Source organism: Accipiter gentilis, chromosome 6 (genome assembly GCF_929443795.1).
Source record: "Accipiter gentilis chromosome 6, bAccGen1.1, whole genome shotgun sequence".
NCBI classification, from domain to species: Eukaryota; Metazoa; Chordata; class Aves; order Accipitriformes; family Accipitridae; genus Astur; species Astur gentilis.
The window spans coordinates 3084805-3112804 of NC_064885.1; the positions used below are offsets into that span (position 1 = coordinate 3084805).

The window sequence follows — 28000 nt, forward strand, 5'->3', positions numbered from 1 at the left end:
AAGGAGGTGTGCAATTCTCTTCCATCTCCAAGAAGCCAGCCTGGACTCATGCCAGGGCTGCACTCACCAGGATAAAGGTAACACGGGCAAAATAACTAAGAGGAGACGATGAACGCAGACGCGCTGCGAGCCAGGTTCAGCACCCCAGAACCTGCGTTCAGATCAACTCAACGTCTAGCCTTGCCCTCACTTACTGTTAAAAAGGAGATACAGGCAAACACCCACTTTTACACACGTTACGATAAGGAGCGGGACGGGGGGGCAAGGGGGAGCAAAGAGGGCAGGTATTTATTGAAAGCAAAGTTTTAACCAAATTCAATGCAGATACTTCAAAATGCAGGAACACTATATTTATTAGGTCAATATTTCATTTTAGCAATACAATTACAGAATATCACAATGCTGGTTACAAACATAGTATGGTTTGATGGTTACAAATAATGTCGGGCACTGCAGTCTGTGAGAAGTAGGATACGAAACGTTAGTCTTGACACGACAAGTAGGGTGGTCTTCAAAGTCTAGTAATGATCAAGATACTCTCATATAAATGAATGTGGCACTACAGGTAGAGATTCTGGTTTAGAGGTGGTTTTTGTATAAGTAGTTCCATTTATACAGTTATACAGTTCAAGCAACATCTTTTTTAAAATGCTATTAAATTAAAATCCCCTGTAGTTCAATAAAGTATAAAAATAGTACTGAACCTGGTAATATTCAATAAAATGTAGAGTTCATTCACATCATTAAGTAGTAAAGAAATTGTAAAGTTGTAGTTACCATGGCAACATTGCTTCCCATAAAGGAATATACATAAAAGAAAAAAGTTACACGTATGGTACCTGCGACAATTATTTAGCGATCCAACACTGAACTTGTGCACCACAAACCAAGTTTCTAAATATCTCTATATATTTATATAGTATATATCTTCTTCATCTTAAAATTTACTTTTGAAAAAAAAAAAATGTGCACTTCAACAAACTCACTAAGGCCACTCATGCTATAGATACCTAGGATTGCAATGAAATATAGTTAAACAAGACCCTAGAGCACGCACCTTTATATCACCGAAGGGAAACCTGTTTCACTGCCTAAAACATTCCTGAGATTTAGGGACAAAAGCATTACCAGTGCCGCCAATTTTTCCATATGTAGTTTAATTTATTTCTAGGTAAAGGAAATTTCTTCCCCGCTTCTCACAGAAATCCTCGCAAGGCCAAGAAACACAACGTGCAACAGGCCAGTCGTGTCAAACATGGAAACACCATAACGAAGAGTCAGATTTGCAACTAACAATTGGCCAGTCATTTTCTAATCATAAAACATAATGAAAAAAGGGAAATGATGACCTTTAGATAAAATAAGGTTTCTACACAGGCAGCAGAGGGAAGGATAACGGCAACACCTCCCCCACGCTATCTGCTGCTAGCCTGCAAAGTCAAATCCGATGCATATAAATCACGTAAAGTTTTTGTCAATAGCTTCAATCATGTCTTAGGCACAATGCATTTTCCTTTTTGTACTCTACCAATACGTAGGACTATAAAAAGGAAATCAAGTTAAATGTGCATTTTTTTGTACCATGAGAAGCAGCGCAATGGCACCTTTAGCAAATTTCAGACTGCAGCACACTTAAAAGAAAAAATTCATTTTTAAAGTTACAAAAGAACATCGTTTTCCTAATAAGTTAGAATTCAACAACAAAAACCCTTCAAAATTATTTAACAAAAACTGTGTGCAAAAAGAAAAAAAAAGTCTTAAACAATAGGTATCGATCAAGAGTTAAGAGTGCATATGAAGACTAGGATACCAAGGCAGACACTTACTGGTTGTAATTAATACCATGCTATAAAAGTGACCAAACAACTGTTTGGGGCCAAATAGTCACTAGTTGTTCTACTTCAAGTAGCTGAGGGATATATTTATTTTCAAATATCTTTCTGCAACTTTTCCCTTCCCCTTTTGTCAGCTCTTAAAAACTTTGTGTACTTTTCCCCTCCCATAACAAGTCATCCAGAACAGCCCCAGTCCTAAGAACAGCGGAGGAATCCTGACATCACCTTCTTCCCTCTCTTTACAAACTGCAGTTTGCATAATATAGGATGTACGAATTACCGACTCAAACAACGTTATGCTGAAAATAAAATACTAAGGGTTTAATTTAAACAATAGTTAAAATAATTTTCCTTAAGGTGACACCTGTCCTCACCACCTGCATCCAATTGCTCAGGTATGATTAAATTACTTACCTTCACGAAAAACTCGGAAGATGCATATCACTGGATTTCCACTCACAGGTCTCCCCCTTTAATGCCAGCACCAATCAGCACCTGCTCAGCTAGCGGTAGGTGCTTTGTGCGTCTATAAAATGCCAATAATTAATTAACTTTATCTAGTGTTTCACAGTTGGCTACTTGAGTCAGAGGAGGCAGGAGCTCTCCCAGCGTGCAAGGCTAACACGCAGCCCCCATCCCCAATACTTACATTCAGATGCGTATGGAAAACCTGCTCTGGGGGTAGGACAGGAGGGGAATTCCCCAGTTCTGCCTCTAAGGGGAGAGGGAGGTGCAGGGGTCACGGTGGCAACTTCTGCACTGCAAAACCGCACGGTGTGGAGAACGTAGGGGATTACGCCCTCTGCTCCTTTAGCTCTGCCTGGCGCAGAAGTCATGAAACATTGAAGTGATACTACAAGACCTACTCCAACCACGTTGGCATGGAGGGACAAGTCATTTACCTTCCTCTCAAGTCATCCATTGGACTCCTGCTTTCTCAAAAACATCAAACAAGAAGCTGTAACAGCAGAGACAGTAACAGCGATTAATGACTAACACCACAACATTTCAAATAGTCTCCAGATGCCAATACAGACATCTTCCGAGAACTCCATTGAGGAGATAAAGAAACAAAAACTAGAAAGCTCAGGTTTATGTTACTACGTGGAGAACAAGTATTACATTGCAGCTAGGACAGCATGAGGTGAAGGTTCTAAGCTACAGCATGCAGAGCAGGCAACAGAGCATTTTGTAGGCAGCTGCAAAGTTGTTCCGCAAGCCTCCTGTGCTTTAACAACTTTAGCAACCAGCCACAGCTACCTTTCTCCAGAATTTACGTGCCTTGGCATGACTGGAGTTGCGGAGATGCTACAAGGAGAAGTTCAACCCAAGAGTCAAGTCAGGATTTAATTCAGTTGCGTGAAAAGCATGCTAGTAGTCCTACAAGGATCACTGTTCTTGGCCAAGCCACATTCCTTGGCCAAAGTCCATTATCAGAGAGAATTCTGGGTGACTTTTAGGACCTTAATTCCTTCCAGACAAGCCAATGTGCCAGAGTATAGAACATGCTAGTAAAGTAGCTTTAGGAAAGAAAGAAAAGTACATGCACCCAGCAAGATTTGAGACTAAAGCTACCGATTAAACAAATTGAACTAATGCATTTGGTTATCAGATAGAAGCGTAACACCTCCCTAAGCTGCCCCGTGCTGGAAGCTCTCCCGGTTGCCCTGACTTGAGGGCAAAGCATGAAATACATACACAAACCAGAACTGAAATAACAGCAGTGGCTCACGTAGACCACCTTCACCGCTATCAGCCAAATAATGCTTCTTGTCCCAAACACAAAACCTTGAGATCTTTGAGATTCCTTAATCAAAAGCTAGAAATGGAGACCAAAGACTGGAAACCCTGAGCAAATAAATGGTCTCCAGACAATATAAGCGTAAATCCATGTACCCAGTTTGAAGCTTTTAAACACTTCTGCGGTACAGAAATTACACAGCTTCTTTAGGACAATTTTAAGCACAACTTCCCTGCTTAAGTTCTGACACTAGTATTATGTACTTCCTTTAATTTTAAATAGTTTTAATAGGACTTAAGAAAAGAATTCATAAGAACTTTATAATTCATCAGTGCCCTGCTGTATGGGCATTCAGGGACAAAAATGTTTTGCCTTGTAGATAACTGAATTTGTCTGTAGTACCTAAAGCAGTCATAAACAAAAATTGCTACAAAGAAATCAGATTTTCAATCCTTGCATAATTTTAAGTCGGATTTTCATTCAACAGCCATTGAGGATATTACTGCGGCCTAAGCCCTAATACCACAGGCGGTTTTTTAGGCAAATAGTTCTTTTCACATCAGTGAAGATATTCAAAATATGCAATCATTAAATCTGCATTCACTAATAACATAACTGCATTTCAAAGGTGGTATTAGTCAGCCTTTCCCCCCAAAATATACTTGAAGGCACCAGTATGTGAACTATTGGCCTGTAAAATTTCAGTTCTTAAAAGAGCCATTAAGCTTGAAGTCGTGTCTGAAATTTCTATTTCTTCTCTGCACTCCTTCTTGAAGACCAACAAGCAGCTTTCCCTGTCCCAAACTTCATAAACAAATTAAAAACCAGACCCCAAACAAAACGTCCAGTCCAAGTCCCGTAGGAACCGTGCTCGCTGAGCCTCAGCTTGGACTGACCTTCCACGGCCAAGTTACAAACCCCTGAAAATAGGGGGGGGAAGGGAGAAAACCCAAACCTGACAGAATCCTAACTATAGGAGCACTGTTTGTGCTGCTATAAGAACTGAGGTAACGGTAGTGAGTTGTTTCTAGTTTGCTATGTTACACAGACTTTCCAATGAGTATTACCTCAACATTTAAAAAAAACAAAAACAAAACAAAAAACCCCAAAACAACACCCAAACCAAAAAAACCACACAACCAAGCAGCCCCCCCAACAGAAGAAAAATTAAGACAAGCTAGTGAGATAGGCATTATTAAAGGATCTTTACAGCTGACTTCTGCTTTTTAAATTAATATAAAGGAATCAGTTTCTGGTTGTACTATTGTTTAATGTAGAAATGAAGCATCACAAAAAAGACCTGTTGTGCTTTTTGGCATTTTCCGCTGACCCCTGCAAACTGTACAATAAGTTGTGTTCTCCAGAAACATAAAATGGAACTGGATTGTAATACAAAACTATTAACTGGTATAAACAAGTTACTGCCTCAATTATTAGAGTAAGCCCATTCAAAAAGGAAAAAAAGATGGCTGCAGCAAATAGTTAAGCGTTTCTAGTTTGCGCTTGTGGCATCGACATTAATACTTGTATAAGCTTACTAGGTAAAGACATGCCGTCGCAACTGCTAAAGAACGTTCACTTCCTAGTTTTGTATCTATTACATGAATATAATTTTGTACTGATCATACATCTAAATGAAATAATCCTACTGTAAAAGTGAATGCAGGGGCAGAAATATTAAATTAAAGCCACTGGTCCAAAAACTGTTTCTAGCAGGCTGGTCCACTTTTGATTTTCCTGGTCCTGTTCAGAAGATTAGCACTCTTGGTTGGTACCACAGAAAACTAAGATTGCTGGTCTACTGGATCTTCTATCACTTACAGATGAACACTGGTCCAGTTCAGGATATTAAAAACAACATACGGTGGTCACTTGCTTAACAACCTATCGTGGTTCACAAAGAGTACGTTGCTCTCCAAAGTGGTTCTGTGCCACTTTTCTTCATAAGGCAGCAGCCAAGGCTAGGGCATTCTCCCTTTTCTTGATATTTACCATTAGCTTTGCTACAATGCATACAGCAGAAAGACCTTTCTCGTATAGCTTCTTATAGTACAGCGTTTATTCTTTCTATAGATCAGAAGAAAGCTCTTGATGAAACCTTCCATTCATAATAAGAATGCAACTCTTTTGAACTCAAACAGTTTTATTTAATGTTTTCTTGCAGACTTTCTGCAAAGTAGCTTCTTTTGAAAGAAGAGAAAAAGAAGGGGTTTTCGGGAATACCAAGTTAAAAATGTGAGCCGAACTAAACATGCCATACACATGCTGATAAGAATTTAACACACATTCATCCGCATGGGCACTCTTCAGTAGACTGGACCAGTGTTTCAATGCAAATTCCAGCCCCCAGAGAACTACATGGTTTAGATTTCACAGTATGACTTTTCCCCCTGTAACCTGGGGGAAAAAACCTTAACTGGTTAATTGACCGAGTTCTTAGCTACTCTGTCCATCAACGTTCTGAGACATCAGAAAAGACTGGACCACTTCTTCAGTGGATTGAGGGCTGGTGCTTACGTCCTCCAGAGCATCTGTAACTGAGAACTGCCGATCCCGCAACCGGTTCCAATTGGCCAAAATATTGTGGTATTCAAAAACTTTCTCGTAATTGCCAATGGAATTGTACAGTTTAATGAGACCTCTGTAATCATATTCAAGTCCACTGTATCCTTCACCAAAAAGCTTCTTTCCTAAAGAAATCCAAAAGAAAACAAAATTTAAGAGGTAATCCACCTATACGCCGCATCTTATTTCTCATGTCTTTTTTACCAACAACATGAACCTTTCTGTTATGGCAGATCATCACGTTTTTGTTATGGTAAATCAAGAACACCAGCAACACGCAAGCTTCCTGGATGATGGTTTGACTTCTATCTACCTTTTCCTTTAAGAGTATGGTAACTTGTCCTCAGGGACTCCACAATCAGATCATTAATTGTACTATAGCTTTACATGCATAAAAATCTACCAGTCGTATAAAGAAGGTGGTCATTTTGTGTCCCAATTTCACTCCGAATTAAATTTAAAAAATGAAGTTGTTTTTCAGTTTTCTCCTTTAAAAATCATGAATTTTTCTGTAACGCACTGTACATAACTGTATGAAGTAAGACTGTCTTACTACATGCTACAGCATGGCCCAAAGATACACTTGATTTGGAATTGTAAGTTCACTGCAAATGATAATGGGCAAGAAAAATAGTTAATGAGAGCATAGTTAGGCTGACAAGCACAATAGTTTTTCCATTTCTTTCAAAATTTAACTACACTCTGCACTTAAATTCTAGCCACAACTCCAAAAATGTAGTCTAAAGACGAACACCCAAGCTTCTCATTAGTCAGTTTCCAGATGCTTTCAAGAGTCAAAGTTCTGATGGAGCACTGAAAATAACACAATTCCAGAATTCAGTCCCGGGGAGAACATTCATGAATAAGCATTATATTTAGACTGAAAATGCATACACAATAAACATCTTGTGTTTCTTTAAGTCCTTTACTAAAAACTTCAAGATGCTTTTTAAGAATGTTTCCTTAGTATTGCAACTGCTATGAAGTCACGCATTTTAAGAATCACCTACCAATTGCTATGGATCGCAAATAAAGCTTTTCAGCATTTTCATATTGATTCATATCATAGTTATAGAGAGAAGCTAGATGACCCACGGACAGGGCAACTTCATAATCTTCTTGACCTAGAAGCTGCTCCTTAATCTGAATTGCCTTGATGTGCATTTCTTCTGCTTCCTATGAGGATCAAATTCACACAGGTCAGTCAGACACCACTCCCCATGCCATAAAGAGAGGAAGAAAAGGAAGGTTTAAAGAAATGTAACTATGTAGTGGCTAAGCAGTCTGTAGTACTTTACAAAAGGCAAAAAGTAAGAAAGCCAAAACCAAATCAAGTTCTCCAAATTCTTAGTTAAGTGAATCAGCAAATAGTACCACTTCTTCTGTCATCAAAATTGCTGTCACCCTGCCTCTGAAGGCATTGTGCATCTTAACAGATTATTTCTGTGCAAAGCTTTGGAGAGATGAATTATGAAATACAAGTTTTCCAACCATAAAACTACCCACTGAAGTTAGGAATTGCAGACATTGAAAATCATCATTTGTTGTGACAGATTTGTAGACGTCTTGCAGATTTCAAGTCAAGACCTTAACATCAAGATAATCTTACCTTAAACTTTCGCATGGACTGATACAGTCTTCCAAGGTTGCCATAGTGTTTTGCTGTTTGTACATTAAACTCCCCAAAGGCTTTTTTAGCTAACTGGAGTGAAGACAGATGTAAGTCATGAGCTTCCTGAAGTAACCTCTGCTCAGTTTCTTTGTTGTGACAGTCTATTGCAATCTCCTCCAGGATAAGTGCTGAATATAGGAGAGAAAAACCAACATTACTGCGTTCCAAACACAAAGAGGTGTTAACTGCAGGTAGCAGAAAGCCACCTACCCAGGGCACCTCGGGAGACATCTAATCAGGCTTTCTGTTTATTACAAACTGTTTTCAAACAGGAAGGACCAGGTATCAAGCTTCCAATGTGTATGTTTATATTCTGTATTTTTACTTTCCCACTGTCCCCACCAAAAAAGGTCTTCTGGCTAAGTTTTAAATTTTTTTTTTTTTTTTTGTATTCTACAAGTGTGTTGACAGAGAACACTGAGGACTGCAGAGAATATTCTGGAGTGAGGTCCATTAGAAAAAGACAACTCAAGTTACATTGCCTCTGTTAGGGAACAGGATAAATATATCTGAATGACCAATTCCAAACTGTCCCAATAATGCAATTAAGGGTACTACCTTTAACTCTCTTTGAAGATGCCAAGAGAAGATGGTCTTCTGGGAGAATGTGAGTTATAATGCCAATAGCACGTTCAGCATGGAATCTGAAAGAGTTTAAATTAAAAATTCAAGACACATATATGTAAGTTCACAGCTCACTGATCAAATATTAGAAACATTAATGCATAAACAGATGCATTTAAATCCTAATTGGAAAGTCTGCATCATTTAAGAACGTTTTTCTCCATTTACAGTACTAAATTTGCTGCCAGTACCTCAAACAATTGTACTCACAGTGCGTTGTCAAATTTTCCAGAGCTGTACTGGTGAACATATGAAGAATAAGCCAAGTCTTCATGAGCTGTAGCTACATGTATGTTTTTACCTCCAAATACTGACTGCCGGATATCAAGAGCTGTCTGAAAGAGTGACAAGAACACCATTTCATCAGTTAATAGAGAAAAAAAAAACCCAAATGAATCTCTCTCATTGTTAAAAAGGGGGGAAAAAAAAATAATCTACTGGCTCTGAAATTCTGTAGGCCTATACCTACGTACTTGAGGCATTAAATATATAAAAGCCACTTAAGAGTCAGGGATAAAAAAAAACCCCAAACAACACAAACCCACATAGTTGGGGGTGTTTTGGTGTTTTCTAAATAACAAGCATTACAGTAATTAAATCAATTATTATCTACCTCTATGAATTAACTGCAAGTGAGTTTCAGTAGAAACATTTGAGAGAGTATGAATATCAAGAGAAATTGAAGACAGACATTTAGCCTTGCTGCATACCTGATAGATTGCAACAGATTGGCAAATATTGTCTACGTTAAGCAAGTAAAATCCATAGTCTAGTAGCGTATCAGAATATTTGGGGTGCTTGGCTCCAAAATGCTCCCTGTAGAAACACACTTATATTACAAACCGAGGAAAGTTAAGCATAATTTTAAAAGGGGTTTTTTTGGAACGCTACTTACCGAGCAAGGTATACCGCATGTTTTATCAGCTGTTCAGCCTTCTTAAATTCACGTTTTACAACACAAGCCTAAACAGGTTGAAATGAAGCATGTGAAGAGGTATATACTCAGAACTCATCTCCTCCAGATACTGACGCAGTTGCTAACTACTATTTTCAATTTCAAAATATCATTGTGGTCACTAAAGGACTTCTCAGTCCTTTAGTGACCACAAACTTGTATTTGATTTTGCCATAAATGCCTAAAGGGCTAGTACTGCACCTAGTCTAGACCAAACAGGGGAACAGAACGCTTTTTTATGGAATGCTCTCCAGTTAATTTTGTTGTGATGTTCATTTGAACAGCTGTAACTCAGTTTCAGAAAGAAAAAAACCAAACCCCACACAGGTCTGAGACTGAGGTGGACCAACTAAACACAATTAACAACCCGTAAGGCTCATGAAATGGTCCTGGTTACCCAAGTATTCTGGAGGTACTGCCTATCCTCGTCTGTTCTTGGTAGCAGTTTAGTTACAAAAGAAACGTGAAAGATCTTAAACTCACCTTTGAAGCTTGTCGTAAAACATCCACTACTACTTTTACAGGCAGGCCAACCGTGATCTCCTTCATAGCTTCTATGCACCATTTATAAGCCTGTTGAACAAAGAGTTTCCAACATACTGAAGCTGGAACTTCACTACGTTGCAACATTTAGAAAAATATTACTTGGCTCTGAAAAACATACTGGACATTTACATTACACGATTTAAAAAATACTGTTTATTGCCTATCTGTAATAAAACTGGTTCAGTTATGTCTTAAAAGACAGACTTAAAAAGTGCTCTTAAGGTTAATACCGAATGTGTAAGTTAAGTATTTTATACTAACCTAAGGCACATATTGTCACAATTACTTTTATAGGCAAAAAAAGGTTATTTTATCATCTTTAAGTAATCCTCACAATTCCTATTGTGTAGGACAACTTCCTGGTAAGTGTACTTAGGAGCCAAAGGAAAACTGCAGTTTATACAGCAGTTCCACTTGAGGCATAGTTTTTATACAAATAGGTGCAAATAATTGTTACCTGTGTTCTGCTGTTGATTTTTACCTATTAAAATAAGCTTTCTATAATATTTCACTTACAGATGACCAACACATACTACCATTCTATCATGTATCATTTCTTCATGTTGGTCAAAGTACCGTTAAGAGCTTGTAGACTAACTAAGAACAATACATAAGAAATAAAGTCGATAAATCAAGTATTGCTCTCGTACTGCCACACAGGTACCAAAAAGATCAGGACCTCCAGCTAGAAAGATAACGTGAATAATGAGCCAGTCATGGAACATCCTAGCACATTTCATAACCAGTTTTCTGAAGGAAAACAAAAACAAAATCCCACTCACCTCATCATAGTGGCTCTTGGCAAAAAGCAGCGCACACAGCTCCCCATAGAGTGCTGCTTTGTTCGCTTGCTGACCATGTTTTGCAAGTTTGTCCATGTAAGACTGAGCGAGTTTGAATGTTTCTTCTCCCAAGTGATATTTACAGTTACCATTTCGAACATGCAGCAACCTTAGGAAGATGTAAAGAGATCTTCTAAACGGCGTCTGAATAAACCATTTTGATATATAGCAGTAGCATGGATCTACAATTTGGTATTATACTTACAAAAGAACTGGGCTGTCATCCCAACAAAATTGCACTGTCTGAATCCAGTAACACAGAAGAACTATTTACAGAGTATTGTTTCAGTACACCATGCTTTGTCTCTTGCACGGCAAGAATTTTTACTGTTGGAGAGGTCAAATGATTTTACACATTGATGCAGTTTTACATATCCAATGCTTGAACCGCTTTGGTGTGGTGGCTTTGTGTTTTATTTTTCATGAAATCCATTCTTCTCAACACTGATAAAATTCCATTTCCAAACCCCTGCAATATACAGTATTAAGTCCTTTCTGCCTCCTTTCCAAAGTATGGTAAACTGAAACAGACACCGAGTAAGTACAGACATAGCTGGTTTTCATGCATCTCTCCACTTTTTCCTCAAACCTTAAGTAGCACAGTGCTTCACAAGTGGGCATTTTTTGTTTTGAGGGTTTAGGGGTGTGGAGAAGGGGGGGTGTCTTCACAACAGATTCAATCACATCCATTCGCCATGATATCCAGTACCAACTTAGCACCGCCAGAAAAGACTACTTTGATGACCCAATTCACAGCAACTCTAAAATAAAAAACTCTTCCCTCCGCCTTGCCCCATCTCCTAACCCGCTGCCTGTCCACCTGAAGGATTAACAGAAGCTTCATGAAACAACAGGCAAATGCGGACAATAAAACACAGCGCTATTGAAACATATGCTTGTTTCTCTAGAGAAGTAACCATTTCAGCTTCTGGCATCTATTTAAAACAAAAGTAAAGAATTTTTTTCATTAGTGTAGGCTGAGGCTTATTTACTTTAAAGAGATACATTAGAAATGTGTGTGTTATCATATTCCAAGCCTAAAGGGCAGAATTGTATTCCCAGCCGTTGCAGGCTAAGAAGAGACAGCTGTTCCTTCTCTATGGCAAATGCCTGTCATTTAGCACAAGTGAAATTTTTGTAAACTAACCTCCATTGTCCCTCCTGGAAATCTGTTACTAGACAATGAGTAACAGAAATTGAAAAACATCAGGCAAGCCTTTGAAAATCAGGAGGACAACATAACACAGGAAGAGAAATACACAAAGTGAAGCAGAACGTAATGCTGTATTGCAAAAAGGCTAAAACTCTGAAAATGTGAACTAATATGTAGGTACAGCATTTGATACCTTTTATGATACTTTACAATAGATCTTCCAATAAACTGTTAAGGGACAAGGAAGGAACAGTAAGGTTTTTGATCAAAGGTTTCTCTTCTCTAAACCTGTTTCCTGTTACCATTTACTCCGAGTGGAGATTTAAGTTACTGTAGCCATGCCTCCTGCAATCGCAAAGTAATACATCTAAGTTTGCCCTGTAAATTCAGCCTGCCTCTAACCTAGCCTCTTCCTATACTTTACTATTGAAATGTATCATGAAACTCAAATGCTAACAAGAAAGGAAATAAAGTTCAGATTTTCACAAGGGAGTGGCAGGCAAGCACCCAGCAGATGTGTATTAGCCACGCAAAGAGAAGATCAAAAGAAAAGACCTTCAAAAAGCCCCTGAAACAAGCTACATAAACAAACACAAGCTCTCCAACACAGCTCAAGAACAGAAAGAAAAAAGCAACGGCCACATTGTTCCTTAAATAAGGTCCAAGAACTAAACATGATGTAGAAATGCACTGTGTTCTTGGTCACAGGCAGCAGAAGACTATCTAACCCTCAAGCAACGAGAGACAGGAATTTTAAAGAAACTAGAGAAAAAAACCTAAGCAATTACAGTTTCCCTAAAGAAGGAAACTATACACCATTCAATTGGGAGCTGCTATGCAACATCAAAAATATGAAGCCCAAATCCCATGTAATGGTATAAGCCAGCAGGGATAGTACTGCAATTTAGATAAGCGCCTGGGAAAGATAATATCCAGTATCTGAATGCCTCAGTGGTAGTGTCTAAAAACAAAGAAATTGACCAAAAAACCCAAGCTAAACCTTACCCAATCCTCTAGGATAAGCGGAGTTTATGTGATCCAGTTTTGAGTAACAAAAAATCCTTCATTAATCCAAAGGAATTTTAGAAGATAAAGCCAAGAGGAAGAAAAAATGCCTTAGGACGTTTATGCTAATAGCTATGAACCTCCTTTGATGTCTGCACTAACAGCTTTTGGGGAATAGCCTGCGCCCCCTCCCCCAATAAAATCATTCTCTAAGAGCATACAAACGTAGTAAATGCAATGTTACACAGCAGCTTAGGAAGTTTAAAAACATCAGAGAAAACCCCAAGAATCAGCAAAATTTGAAACAATGAAGTGGGAGAACCACGTATTTGTATTATGTATTTGTGCCTTATTGTTTAACATATAATAATGAGAGAAAGCAAACCAAAAGGAGCACAACACATGCAGGAAAGCACCATATGAGCTTGTAGAAATCTCAAGTCTTGGCATTTTCTAAAGTTACTCCATATAATTTACTATTGCTAGTACAAAGAAACACCAAATTATGTCTAAATAACACAAAACTTCACATTTTTAAACTGCATTCTGTTAATAATGCAATGTATTAATTACAGAGATTAATTACAGAGTAACTCCCAGAGATTAGACTTCGTAGTTTTTAGAATAAGAGCAGCCACTTTTTAAAGAGTGACGTATTCGCAAAAGCTGGACTTAAATTTTGTTCTCTTAAAACTCCACCTAACACCAGCACAAGCATGGGTTAAGAAGAATACATTCTACAGTAGGGATTAGATGGTAACAACAAAAAGTTTGTATCTTACTGCCTTGTGACTTCGAAGCTGAGTACAATTACTGCTCTCTCCCACAAGAAGGTGTTTAGATTTTACATACTTAGCACTTCAGAAAGCGTTCCAAATTCTTTCTATTTGATACATATCCAAATAAACGATGCTGTTATTTGATTGTTTGGGAGATGCCTGAACATACAGCAATGTCTCCTCATTCACACTCTTGCTCAGAAGGACTTAATGTTACATGCAGGCCATCAGCTTCCACAACAAGAACAACGGCTGTCCCTGCCCAAAGAGAATTAACATCTCCACTTCAGAAGAGTTCATTCTAACATAGGATGTTTTTTCTAGCACAAAATGAAAATCTTCTTTCCACAACTGTGTGGGCTGTACGCTGTTGTCCAGAGTTACCTTTTTTCCCTTTCTTTACCTTCTTTTCTTTTTTTCTATTATTTGGAGAATGGGAGGGAGTTTATTTTTAAGGCAACTTCTCCAGCTTGCCAAACAGCCTGATACAACTCGGAAACTTTTTAAAGATTTATTAGAAGGCAAAGGACCAAGTACTAACAGTGGTACGATATCCATCATTCCCCAGTTCTAGAAAGGTGTGTATGTGTGCCCAGTCTTCTCCTGGCATCATCTTATTACTGGAATGAAACCCAGTTGTAGCTGGCAGGGCAGAACAAGGCAGAGCAGCAACCGTTGCCATGGCCCTCTGGTTGGCACATAAAATAAGCAGCTACTGGCAAAGCCTATTCACTCTTCATATTTGTCCAACCATAAACAACATGCAGGGCTTTTTTTGGAGCAGTTTTCCAAAACAAGTTTTGCCCTATATTCAGATAAATACAGTACATACTTTGTTGTTCATTACAGCAGCTAAAAAAATAAAACCAATCCTATTTTAACTATGCTTACTAGCACACAGGTACTCAAGTGCATACCTTGTAGCACACAGAAGAGGTCAGTCATGGTGTTACCAAATGAAAACAACCTGGCTACTTGCTGCAGACTGCATCAGTATAGCACACATCTAAATACACAGACGTAAGAGCAGAGCAACTAAAAACTAAAAGTGATAATCTTGGAAGCCTCTGTCAATGGAATTTGAATCTCAACAGACCCCACTACAAGCCTTGAGAAACAAGGCAGGTACAAAACCCAAATGCCTCCTAAAAGCAAAAATACTTTTCCAAATGTTTAAGCTGTGGCTGAAGGTGTCCACAAGAATTGGACATATAGATATTTACCTAATCACATAGTTAGGCAGCTCAGCATGGAGCAAGAGAACTCATTGGATCTGGAACCAGGAAAGGTATGTTTTCCTTTTATTCTTGCTCAACTACATTTAATGATATGTGTTTGGGTTTGGCCAACTCTTCCTGTAGTAAATATAATTTCAGCAAACACCAACACATAACATTCCTTCACATGCAAAAACTCTGAAAAGAAACTAAGGTGCTGGACCACTCTTACTGTCCAGCACCAATGATATATTATGCAGAATGGCGAAATGGTGTTTCTTCTTCCATTGAACTTGCTGCCAGTTTACAAGTTGAAAACCCAGGGATTAGTGTAAAACAAGCACCTTCTCACATTCAGCTCTATCCAGGAAAGTATTCTGGTGCAGCAGAATACTGAAGGGAGTATCTGAAGCTTGATGGCTCCAAGGCAGTTGGTAACATACGTGTATTTCACAGTAAGACATACAGGAATTAAAGGTGAGCTCACCTTACACAACATTCTACGGCACGAAACCAGTGAAGGATTTCATCATGAAGGGTGCATAACTGAAGGCAGGAAAGAAATACCTTCTCAGCATCACTGTACCAGCCTGCATCTGATAGGAACCCCCCTGGGGTGGGGGGGTGGGGGGGGGCAAAAAAAAAAAAGAAAAAAAAAAAGAAAAATCAAGAACAAACAGAAATTTAAACAGCAAAACACCTTTTTAAGAGAAAAAGGGTTTGCTCAAGTCTTTTAAGAAGAATACTTATTTCATAGAACTGCATACTACATGTGGGAATCTTGTCAAGGTTGAACCCTCCAGTCCCAAATTGCAAAGGATGAAATATAAGAGTAAAAGAATTGTCCTTTAGTTGAGGATGACTTTTTGGTATTACATAGTTTTCCTACAGTTTTCTGTCAAGAAATACTTACCAATACTAGAATTATGCAAAGTCTTTAGGTTAAGCATCTCATCTGCAAACAAGTTTTAAATCTAAAACATTTGAAATAGCAAAGATAAGCCTATATACTCTTAGATATTAAAATCCAGTATCTTTTTCTTAAGACACCAAGTAGTTTTCTAAAAACTACATTCCAAAACCACACATGTCATTTAAAAAGAAATCACAGACATTAACATGAAAAAAAATTAGCATTAGGTTAACTGAAGCTTGCATGAAAGAAAGTATCAACTTTTAATAGCCTATCATCACCAGTTACCTAAAACAAAACCAATCTGGATTGCTTTTTCTTTTACAGCAGAATCCGATTCTGCTATGTAGGAGCACCGTCTACTGAAAGAATACGCCAGTACAGAAGCAACTTTTACTCCATGGTCCATCAAAGCCTGAAAACAGTGATGAAGCAGATGTCTGAAACAAAAGAAAACAGAATTTGATTACACATGAAGTTTTTAAAACACTGCAGTCAGTTGGCTCTTGAGTGCCATGAATTCAAATGTGCAGTGATTCAGAGAAATAACTCCAACCCTCTCTCAAACCAAAACCAGATGAATACAAGCATAATTGTCAATCTCAAGGCTAATGGATTACAGTTGTTGGACTATGCAACAAATAAAGTGAGTGTACACAAAATTTTTTACAAAGGACACCCTCCAGCGTAACCAAAACACAAGCTACCCACACAGTATTAAAACTGGAAAACAACATTTTCAGCTAAAACTTTGACGGGGGAAGCCTCAAATCCACCCTCACCCCACAACTCCCACAGAAATTGTAGATAAATGAGCAGTGACGAACCCATTAACATCACACACACGCAAACAATGCAAGGGAGGTATGTCTAAAGACTCAAAGTTTATTCCCGTTACAAAGAATCTGATCTAAAAAAGTCAAGTTTTGAGCATAACACCACAAACTGGAATATTTAATGACAGGAACACTCTTTAAACTGGGGTGATCCTATCAGCTTGATTACCCTGCACTTAGGATTTGCTACAACAAGAAGAAACAGGTACTTTGACTGCCATTGCTCATGGACTAGCTGGGCATTGATCAGTTGCTGGTGAGCAACTGGGGTGTTTTGCATCACTTTTTTTTTGTTTGTGCCCCCCCCACCACCTCTCTTCATTGTTTTCTTTTTCTTTTTAAATTATTAAAATTGTCTTTATCGCAACCCACGAGTTTTCACACTTTTACCCTTCCAATTCTCTCCCCCATCCCACCAGAGGGGGGATGTGAGCGAGTGGCTGTGTGGTGCTGAGTTGCCTACCTGGGTTAAATCACAACAGACTGCATAGCAGTAACAAAGAAAGCACTTTGGGGACCAAAAAGTACCACAGATAACTTGGTACACTTACACAGAAGTTCTGACTGTCTTTTTTTTTTTTTGAGACAGAGAGAGAGACTTTGTAACTTAAAAGTTCATCTGTAAATCTGAAGAAATGGTCTTATGGGTAATAGATAGGCTAGTAAGACCAAGAAAATTAGAGACATCTTCCAAATTCAAAACCTAGATCAAGACGTAAGAGTTGAAATGAGTATTATCAATATATTAAGATATTTACCTTTTATCTAAAGCTCGTAGCACCTTTGCAAAAACTTCTAGTTCACAAAATTCACTACCCAGCTGGCATAAGCGGCCCTGTTGGTAAAGCTGAAAGAAAAATATAAATGAATTTTAAAATTTAAGACTGAGTTCTTCTGGGAAATTTAGCTTGATAGTAAAGATGACTTACGATGAAATCTAGACTTCAAAGTATTGAAATACAGCAGACTAAGAAGTAATAGCTCCACTATCTCCATGCAGGAGCACAACTTTGGTGTTTAAAAACTGAGCACACAATCTAGAAGAGCTCCACAGGTGGTTTCAGGTTGTTTTCATCTATGAAAGTATTTTCAAGTATCTACTATGTCCACCTGCATCATAAAACACTGCAACACCTAAGCTAAAAAGCCAAGACAAAACCAAAATGCTGAAGTTAGCAAGAAAATAGAATTAATAGCTTCGATAACAAATGCTTTGAAAACATTTTTTAAAGACATAGAATCTAGCATACAGCAGTGCAAATAGATTTTATATTACATATAAATATATAAATATCCCCTAAACCCACAACCTCTGCAAGGGGTGACTCACCAATACCCAGAGCTAAAGACAGGCAGAAACCCTGACCCCTTTAATACCTGAGCTTACACAAGTAATTCCTGTGTGAGTAAATGGGAGAACTCGAGTGAATCTGCTCACGCGTTTATTAAAAGCAATGGCTAGTTTTATGCCCAAACTGATTTGTGTCTGCAGAAAAGCAAATACATCAGTTGCCTTGTTCATAAAAAACAAACCATGGAGACAGTTCTTTATGCAATGCATAGTTAGGTTGCAGAACTATCTGCCACATTATGCTATAAATACTAAGAATTTACATAGGTACGAAAGCGGCTGTACAAATATATATCAGAAAAATCCATTGCAGGCTATTAATTCCTGGTATCTCAAAGCCCCTGAGCCACAGATGACTGAAAGCAGGATATGTAACCTATGGAAGCACCACTATACGCTTGCCATAGCCATATGTACCATCACCAACCTCTGCTAGAGGCACAGTAGTACTGCATCACGCAGGACTGTTGCCGTACAACTGCTGGTCATTTTAGGTGTTCTAGAAAAAAGACACACACCCCACACTTTATTTACAAAAAAAGAAGAAATCTTTCTGTGAGGCAGTAAATCCATGGGGAAAAAGGGAGAAGCCAGTAGCTCATGTCTTGCAGGCACTTCTCTCTAGAAGCTCCATCTTTCAACACAGGCCGTTCAAGATCCACCTCTGTTCTTTTGTGGTATCTGTGCTATGCGATGCAGGGATCAGAAAACTACGGTTTACTGGTAGGCACAAACCAGATTAGACGCTCGAGTTTCATGCCATTGTAAGCACACAGGTAAAGCACTGCTACGTTGCACTCTTAACACCTATTCAGAAACTCCTATTTTCTAGTTAAGATATTCAAACATACACTGTCCAAGATGGGCACATTCATACCTACAGCAAAGCTCTCTGTGCTGTCTAAGCAAGTTTTACAGCTATGAGGAACTTTGACATGAGGAGTGCAGCTACCCTTATTGTGTAAGCAAAAGTAAGGCCAAGAGAACACATTATTTAGAGATGCTCAATTACAAACACAGATTTAATGAAAATGTTAATATTCCTCTCAGTTTTAATAATTTCTTAAAAAAACATTTATTGATAAGCATCTTGTGCCTAGTTCACCTTTCTTCTCCACAAACACTGGAAGCAGATGAATTAGTATTCAAAACAAAGCATGCAAGAACATCTCCTCCAGCCGGGAATTTAGTTTTAGTCAACTCTTCTTACAAAAGCACATGACACCGATTCTACAGCACAGCAAGTTTGTTATTTTAACAACAGAACCTACAAAAAACAACTTCAAAAATACTTTGACCTAATAATGTCAATTGCCAGAAATGAATGTTGTCCTTTTAGTCATCTATTTTGCTGGGGGGGGGGGGGGGGGGGGGACGGGGACGGGGGAGACGGGGACGGGGGGACGGGACTCTTAAAAAACAGTGCAAGTTTGCATGCAAAGTTACTCCTCAGATAAAACACTGCTATGTCCCTGTACTTCAAAGGGATTGCAGTTTCTTCTCAGGCTATATTCTCTCTGGCAGTGAAATAACATCTAGCCTGGTGTATTTAAAAACTACTGTCATGGTTAAGTGTTCTCATTTTGTTCAACACAGCTGTCTAATGGTAACTGTTCTATAAAAGCTAAAACATATTTTCCACAAACAAAAAAAAGGATGATTAAATCTTGCCTAGTATTCCATGCCTAAAACTGAAGGTGGACATCTTATCAATAACTGATGATATAATTTCTGGAAGAAACTAAGACATATACCCAAACTATTTTACCAGGATTTAAGATAATTGAAAGTACTATCACATGTTTCAACCAAGCACATTATCATTTCCTCTTATCACCTTGCAGTGCTAACTAAAAATCGCAGAGATTATTCTGATACTAGTTTACCAAATACTAACCACAGTATGACTTTTTAAAATTACTATATTTATGAGGTTACATAAACACAGCTTGTAACGTGCCCACTGTTACATGCGATTCTTGAATTGCTAACAAATAAATGCTCTGGTTGGGTGGGAGAGAGCGGGAAGGTCCCAAACTACACCCTCAACTTTGATATATCAGTTATTTCAGGCGCATGTAAAATTTGGTTTATGCCCCAAAGGTCCAAGCCTGCTATCTGCACATCTCTTACCCCAATTCAAATGCTAACACTTGTACCATTCTGGCATGCAAAAAAACCCAACCTATTTTTCACTGGTATAACCAGAAATACAGTATCCTTGGGACGTTTACCACACTATTCGCCCCTTCCCTCAACATACTGGCAAACATTTTTAAGGAAAGAACTCAGCTTGAAGTCTCTTGAAACTGTTGTAGGTGTTACAGCAATATTTTCAAACGAAATTTGACATGGAAATAGTGAGTATACGTCAAACTGTGAAGCAATTCCAGAAGATTTAGTAACACTCATTTGTCCATTGAGAAGCAGTTGCAAGCACTGAAGAAATGGTTCTCTTGTTAAAGCTCCAGAGAGACAAAATTCCTGACCACAAGCCTTGCTACATAACATGAAAAACAAAACAAAATAGTGATTCAAGAAAAACATGCCCTGACAAGAATGGCAGAGGTTTGGACTTCTGAAGAACTATTCTTTTCTTAAGAAAGAAATGTCTTTTAGTCACAAACTTAACCTATTTGGAACTTAGAGATTTATTCTTCTTTAACTACAGGAAAATGAATAAAAGCCTACAATATGACTTCCAACTTCATCAGCTTACACCGACACATTAATTCTGGCACTGAAGACAGAAACCAACGTATAAGTTTAATATACAGGCATATAATTACACACATGCACAATCAAACGGTTTTGCATAGCTGTGTGAAACCACCATGGTCCTCCTTCAGGATCTAAGGCTTAATATTTAGCTCATAGTACAACCACCTAAACATTCAAAAGCTGCATATAGTGGTGTCCCCAATTAAACATATTAATAACATTAACTTGTAACTTATCTATTATGATATCATCATGCACATGTAACTCTATTAAAGTTCTTGTCAGATTTCTCTCTCTGGATAGATTAAGCTGAGCTCTAACTGCTTCCTAGCAAACCCCTGAAAATAAAGACAAAGATAAGTTAAACTGCTAGCAAAAGCAAAGCTGTAACACAAGACAAAAAGCCATACAATATTTATTTCACCAGCATTCTGGGCTGTTTCACTGTGTACAAGCACAAGAAAAAAGACTTTTTCTAAACCTAATGAAAAAATAATAAAAATAAAAAATAATTTTTTTAAGCAGCTGGAGATTAATTCTAACGAGTTATAAAAGGACGCTCTAGAAGAGGAACTGTAGCATATGCGATTTGAAAAATATGCTCCTATTGCTCCAGTTTGGGAGAGGACTGAAAAATTAATATGGATATTTCAGTAAGCATTAAAGATACAAGATTTCCAAGGAGCTCCCCAGCATGTTTAGTAATGTCTGATAATGCAACGTGGAATATCATACCAAATTTGGGAAGGACTGTATGCTTGATCAGCAAACATCAGTATTTGGGGAAAAAAGTTTGGCTGTAACCACAATCTTCCTTCCATACTTAATGAGGAAGAAAAAAAGTTTCCTGAGAGTCAACAGTGCACTGAATCAATCTGTTGACAAATGACTCACTATAGATGGGGTGGAGGGGGTGGGACAATAGCCTTAGAAAATAATCAGAAATTCAGGTACATTGGATTCTTTTAAATCGATTTCAAAACCATCTACAAAGCCTCCAGACAAGTGCTAGTTCTATTGGATACTGTTTAGGGCATTAAAAAAAGAAAAATGTACAACTCTTCTTTGAAAACATACTGCCAATCACTAGGCTGATCTTCATGAACCTCAATCAAACATAATCAAGAAAAAAAACCCCAACCTCATTGAATAAGCCTAACTTCAGAGACAGCTTTTGTAGCCTACTGCTTTCACACACAGTGTGCTTCTTCACATCTTCCCACTCACTCTTTCTGCACCGTATCAGCAAAGTTTTTCATTTCACATCTACACAGAGTCCAGCACAAGGGATACGAAGTCTCAGCCTTACAGTCACACACACATACGATTCTCCAAAGCAGTTAGTGGGTAAACCGAGTTTGCTTTTAAGTTAAATCAGTACAAAGGAAATGAAGTGGAAATAGGAATTATGGTTTCAGCCGGAGCTGAACACCTCTGTTCATGATGTGACCCTCATTATCTGAGTTATGATGAGTTCTAGTCTCTAAGACTCAACAAGGAGACTGAAAAAAATGGGGAAGCTAGAGCATATCAGGTTAGAAAACATGCCCCATACTTAGAAGTTAAAAAAACCCAAACAACTGAGTAATACGAGTTAGAAGAATGGTAAGCAATGGCAAGAAGTTTCAAACCAGTAAAGACATAACAAGGAAAGATAGTTCAGTTCTAATGTAAATTTTGACTATAGAAATAAGGCATGTGTTAAAATAAAGATTAGTGATAATAATTGGAAAAAAAACCCATGACGTGAAGATTCTCCTTCACTGCGAGGCTTTAATTTAAAAAGGCGATACAAAGAAAGGTGATAAAAGGATATGATTTAATTCAAGCAGTATTCAAGAAGGTCCTACTGCACACGCTACTCTGGAAGTCTTAACTAGATGATCAGAATGGTAGTACATGTATGTGTGCACACATGCAGAAATCATGATTGCTTCCCACATATACATTTAATTTCTGACCCCCCAAAATACATCAGCGTGAATGCAATTAAGTCTTTGTGAAGTCACACAGATCTGTCACAGCAGAAGCCCTACAAAATACGACCCGTTCACTCTGGGATTTTCTGCCTCCCTCATATACTGCTTGCTTATGACCTTGTTTGTACTCCTCTGGTCAGAAAACCTCAAAACTAAAGCAGCACTTCATTTCATGGGTAGTTTATCCTCTTCACTCTCGTCAAATACCCAGGAGACTGAATCCTTGGGACAGGCTAGTTTTATCCTAATCTTACAGAAATTATGCTCATAACCATTCTTCATCGGTAAAAACAATCTCTACTACAATGCAGACAATGGACGTTCTATTGCTTGTTGTGAACAGTCAGCAAATTCCTGTTTATTCATTTTGTTTGGTTCAAAGAATACCTAGATGAGATACAAGAGCTTTTATTAGCCATGCTTTTTCTTTTTCGGATTGGCAGAATGCAGTGAGGAGACATGATACTGCAGCTACCCTCATTACTATAGAAGTTGGAGCTATCACGGTCTAAACTCAAAATCTGGTATTTTGATTCACATCAAGGTAGGAGCACTTCAGAAGCTTTACCTACCACTTCAAAGAGAAAGCATGATTACAACCTTTTGGATTTTGCCTAAAAAATTTAATGCAAAACAAGTTAGCATAGTGCAATTACTAGAGGTTACAGGTCTGCACTAACTAAAATAATGTCATCTCCAATTGTTCTTGTGGTCAATGATCTCACCAGAAAACATTCAAATAACACTGGACCCAAATGATTTTCAAGGAAAAAATCAATGTAAAAAAAGAAAAACACACAATCCAGAAAAGACAATCCAAAAGGAAAATAAACATTGGGTGAAACTCCTTGTTAGCCAATGCGAACCAAAGATCAGCCTGCTAGTGCATAACTGCAACAAATACCTACAATAGAGAACACTAAAACTAATGAAGCAGTTATCTCTTCAAATGCACCATGAGAACCAAAGAACTGAGATAATTACACATAATAAAATATAAAGCTGAAGCATGGGGGAAAGAACTGAATTCTGTGTAAGACAGTAAGTGAGCAGTCATCAGACTAGATAGAAATAAGATATTGAACTGTCAACAGAAACGAGATTCTTGACATGAACTCCCTCCCTCAAAACACTATGCTCTCCCCAGCAAACCACAAAATACAATAATTTGATTTTCTTTTTTTTTTTTTTTTTTTTTTTTTCCCGAGCACTTACAGTTTATTCCAGTTGTCACCTATAGAATTTTGGCATTTGCAAACGCTGCCTACCTGCCAGGCACATCCTACTTTAACTGAGATCTAGTGTATTTCTTACTTTGGATTTTAAAAGCTAGTCTCCCTCTCCCTCTTCCCCCCCAAAAAACAGGAAAGAGAACCCAACCAGTTTTACCAGGAGACAACACAACCAGGCTATACATAAACCCGGCTGAGACACAAAGGAAAAAATATGGCAAGTTTGCACAAATTTTTTTCCCCCCAGATGCAGGTGTTACTTGTAACAATACTAGTTATTAAGCTCTTCAAAATACAGCTGTGATTAATAAGACATTTAAATGTTTTTTAACACAAATGTAGACTTGAAAATTTCCAGGATATCCTTAGAAGCATTCTGCTCTGCCTCTATTATTTTTCAAGCTGTTGCAAGGAAAAGTCAAATGCGCTTGAAAAAAAATCCAGGAACACCCTGCTGGACCAGTACAGGTTTGTTTTACTGCAATCACGATTATTTGATATTGCTATTTTTTAAGCTTTAGTCAGTGTTTAAGAAAGCTACAGAAAGATAAATATGCTTAGTATTAGGAACCTGCCTGCTTCTGTCATCTTGCAGCAGAACATATTTCTTACTGAGTCCACAACAAAGAACATTCTGCAACTATCCCAGGTTTGATTCCTCATTGTTAAATGCAAATGCACAGGTTTATAAGGCATGTCCTAGAAGTTAACAGTTGTGGAATATATAGAATTAAAAGTAATTGGATTTGTTAAGGAATGGGAAATAAAGGCAATATATTACGACAATAGAGCCAAACACTGGATTAGAGGGTACCCTGGGGGAAAAAAACAAAGACCAAGACACTCTGCTAGCATTTTCCTCCCTTTTAAATAATAGCACATTGACTATCTCCGCTGTTACAATAGTACCGTATCCTACCTATGTCTTCTTAATCAACGTGAACGGTTGGCAAACTGTGCAAGATTGTCAAATGTTAAGTTCAAGCGTTCATACCAAAGAATATGATAAAAAAAGTCTCGCACAGCCACAGCCAATTAACATCTGTGTAGCAAAATAAAATCTGACTGATACTACCCTTTATTATTTGCAAAAACAGTGGCACTTTCTCCAGTATCACAAACCATGATTAATATCTCAATAACAAACCATTACCTACAAGTTAGATGTGAAAGACTGGAAATATTTTTATTCCTTTTAATAATCACAGTAAGAAAGTGATTCTCTATCTTTTGCAAGGTCTAAATGCAAGTATATTCGTGCAAATCCTCAATTACATACTTTTCCTTAGCTGTCTTGAAAGAATAAGTACCATTCCATAGGATAATAACAACTAACTGTCATCCCCTCAACACAGCAGCAACAACCACCACTATGTAGTCAGAACAAAGATTTAAAAGTCTTCTAGTTTGTCTTACTTTAAAGACTGCTAGTGACTTTGGAATTTCTGCTTTCAAGAACTTGATTGTCAGGATGTAATGACCATAGCTCACCAACCCCAAATGGTATTTAATATCCATTTGACTGAAAATAACTGTATCCAAAACCAAAACAGCAAACCAAGCACCATACACAAGATGGGAGGACTGTCCAAAGCTGTGATGCTGTCCTCATTTTAACCTAATTCAGCTATGTCACTCGTATTGCTGTAGCCATCCAAATACAGAAATCAAGAACCACTTACTAAGTGCTGTATGGGTGCACAGAAAAATACACTGTTCCAAAAGGTTTGTAGTCTGGGCTAGGCTTCAGGGCACTCATTGCAGGCAGACATCTCTGCATATAGAACACCATTTAGTAAGGGCTGAGGATTTCCTCTCAGCATCACATCCAAGGTTTAGGTACATTTACGTATACGCTAATTTGAATGTGACTAATGAAGAGGATAGGTTCTCCTACACAGAAAAAATATAACAAAAACCCCAAAGAGTGAAGACCTGGAAGACTAGCCTACCATTGGCAGCAACAGCAAAACACTCACTGCGCTGTGTAGCCTAGTTTTATTTATTCTGTATGTGGACATTTCATAGATGTGTATTCTCAAGAGGAACACAGGTGCACCTTACACATTTCAGATTATCAAAGATTATCTTGTTGTAAAGCACAGAAATAATAGGAAAAGCAATGCAAATTACTGTCATTAACAAAAGGTATACTGGCTAGCAATCAGTACAACAGAAACGTTGAGGAGAGGTACACAGCACATTTATTATCATCTGCCCAACAAGATGACATACCAGCACATACAAGCACAACAAACAGATTTAAAAGTCTCTTTAGAAGTCAGATATACTGCTGGTTCTTTTCTCATTATGGAACAACTCCATATGAATCTGATTCAATGCAACCACTGAAGAGCATTAATAAAAGGATAAGAAGTCAATGATCTATTAAGCTCACCTACAGATGAGTTTTTAAACAATCTGGGAATAATATATACTTGGGTATCTCCAGCCTTAGAAGGAGGTTTTGGTTTTATGCTTTTAAAAGCCACAGAGTACAATCTCTTCATCTGAATGAACATCAGGACAGGCAATGCCAAGAACGTCTATTTGTCAATGGTCATAACTACTAACAGTTAAAAATAAACCCCCAAATATTCTCCCACATCATTAGTTCCATATCTTTAGCCTTTATCTGATGATTGCCATATGTCAACCACATCATTATCTGTGAGCATGCTCATATATGGTAGAATGGGGTTTCCACATTTCTCAACACATAAGGCAGACGAGTAACAGTTGGTATATAGAAAATATACATGCCTGTTTCAATGCTGCAGAAGCAATCTCCCTATCTCTGGTGAAGATTAGCCCTCCTTATAAATACTATTACTCTCTATATATGTGATGGGCCACTACCCCTAGTTCATAAAGATTTGTCCAAAGAATCACCTCATTTAGCACATCCTAGATTTTTAAGAAATTTACTGCTGGAGGAAAGAAGTGTTATCCCCCATCTTAGGTTTGGGGGTTTTTTTAGATATTGTTTCTCTCCTGATGAATGCTCATTTCCAGCCATTCCTGTACAGGGATGAAACGCCGATTTAGTGGACAATAGAAATTAATGGACCATCTCAGTGTACCTTTTACTCTTAACTCTGGATATTTTAGAGGCAGCTGAATAAGAAACAGCCCTTTCCTGAAAGAATGATTTAAGGCTAATAAACTACACCATTAAATGAGTCTCAATTCTTTTCATCTGGTTCCTACCAGATCATTAAAGAAGGTACAAGAGCATGGCAAACTCTCCTCCTTCTACCACTGACATCACCTTCTCCAATATATTTAAAAAAAAAAAAAAAAAGGAAAGGGAAAAAATATATTCCAACACAGGCAGCTCGGTCTCATCCTACCCTCACCCGTTCCCCGGCTCCAAAGGCGAGGAGGCATCTCCCCCCACCCGCGGGCCCTCACCCCACGGCCCCCAAGGACAGGCCCCTTCTCCCTGTCCTCGGCAACGGGGCTCCCCCCGCCTCCCTCCCCCGACCCCCGAGCGTTTCACGGAGACCAAGCACCCACGAGCGGAGGGGGAGAAGCCGCAGGCCCCCGGCCCGGCCCGAGCCTCTCCCCGGAGCCTCCTCTCCTTCAGCCGCAGCCCCGGCGGCCCCACACAGGCCCTCACACCCCCAGCCCGCCCTTCGGGCCCTACTCCGCACCGGCAGCCAAGCAGCTCCAGTGGAGGAAAGGAGGGGGACGAGGCCCTGCACCCCCTCAACCCCCGAGCCCCCCGGGGTGAGGCCCGGGGTAGGCCGGGAGCGGAGCGGACCTGCCCTCCCTCCTCCTTCTCCTTCCCCGGCCCGCTTCTCCTTCCATCTCCCCCAAGGCCCGGGCCGGGCCCGGCCTCGCTCGGTCCCCCGCCGCCTCCTCCCGTACCTTGTAGTACACGTCGAACTGGATGTTCTCAGGCAACGAGCGGATATCCCGGCGCCGGGCCCGCCCGTAACTATCCACCACGGCCGAGATCGCCGTGTTATAGAGCGTCTCGGGCACCCACTCCAGCTCCACCGCCGCCATCTTGGGTGTGCGGAGCCGCC

The 28000-nt window shown here is 38.8% G+C and overlaps 1 protein-coding gene across 1 annotated transcript; it reads right to left on the reverse strand.

The window, feature by feature from the left end:
• Positions 1-325: 325 nt before the first annotated feature.
• Positions 326-28000, reverse strand: APPBP2 (amyloid beta precursor protein binding protein 2). The gene is made up of 13 exons (XM_049802504.1): positions 27840-28000; positions 17442-17530; positions 16136-16287; positions 15422-15545; positions 10721-10889; positions 9876-9965; positions 9333-9400; positions 9148-9253; positions 8648-8772; positions 8372-8457; positions 7751-7941; positions 7152-7317; positions 326-6266 (listed from the first exon to the last, which is right to left on the reverse strand). Exons 1-13 carry the CDS (start codon positions 27978-27980, stop codon positions 6013-6015), a joined length of 1761 nt encoding a protein of 586 aa, XP_049658461.1. The 5' UTR covers positions 27981-28000; the 3' UTR covers positions 326-6012.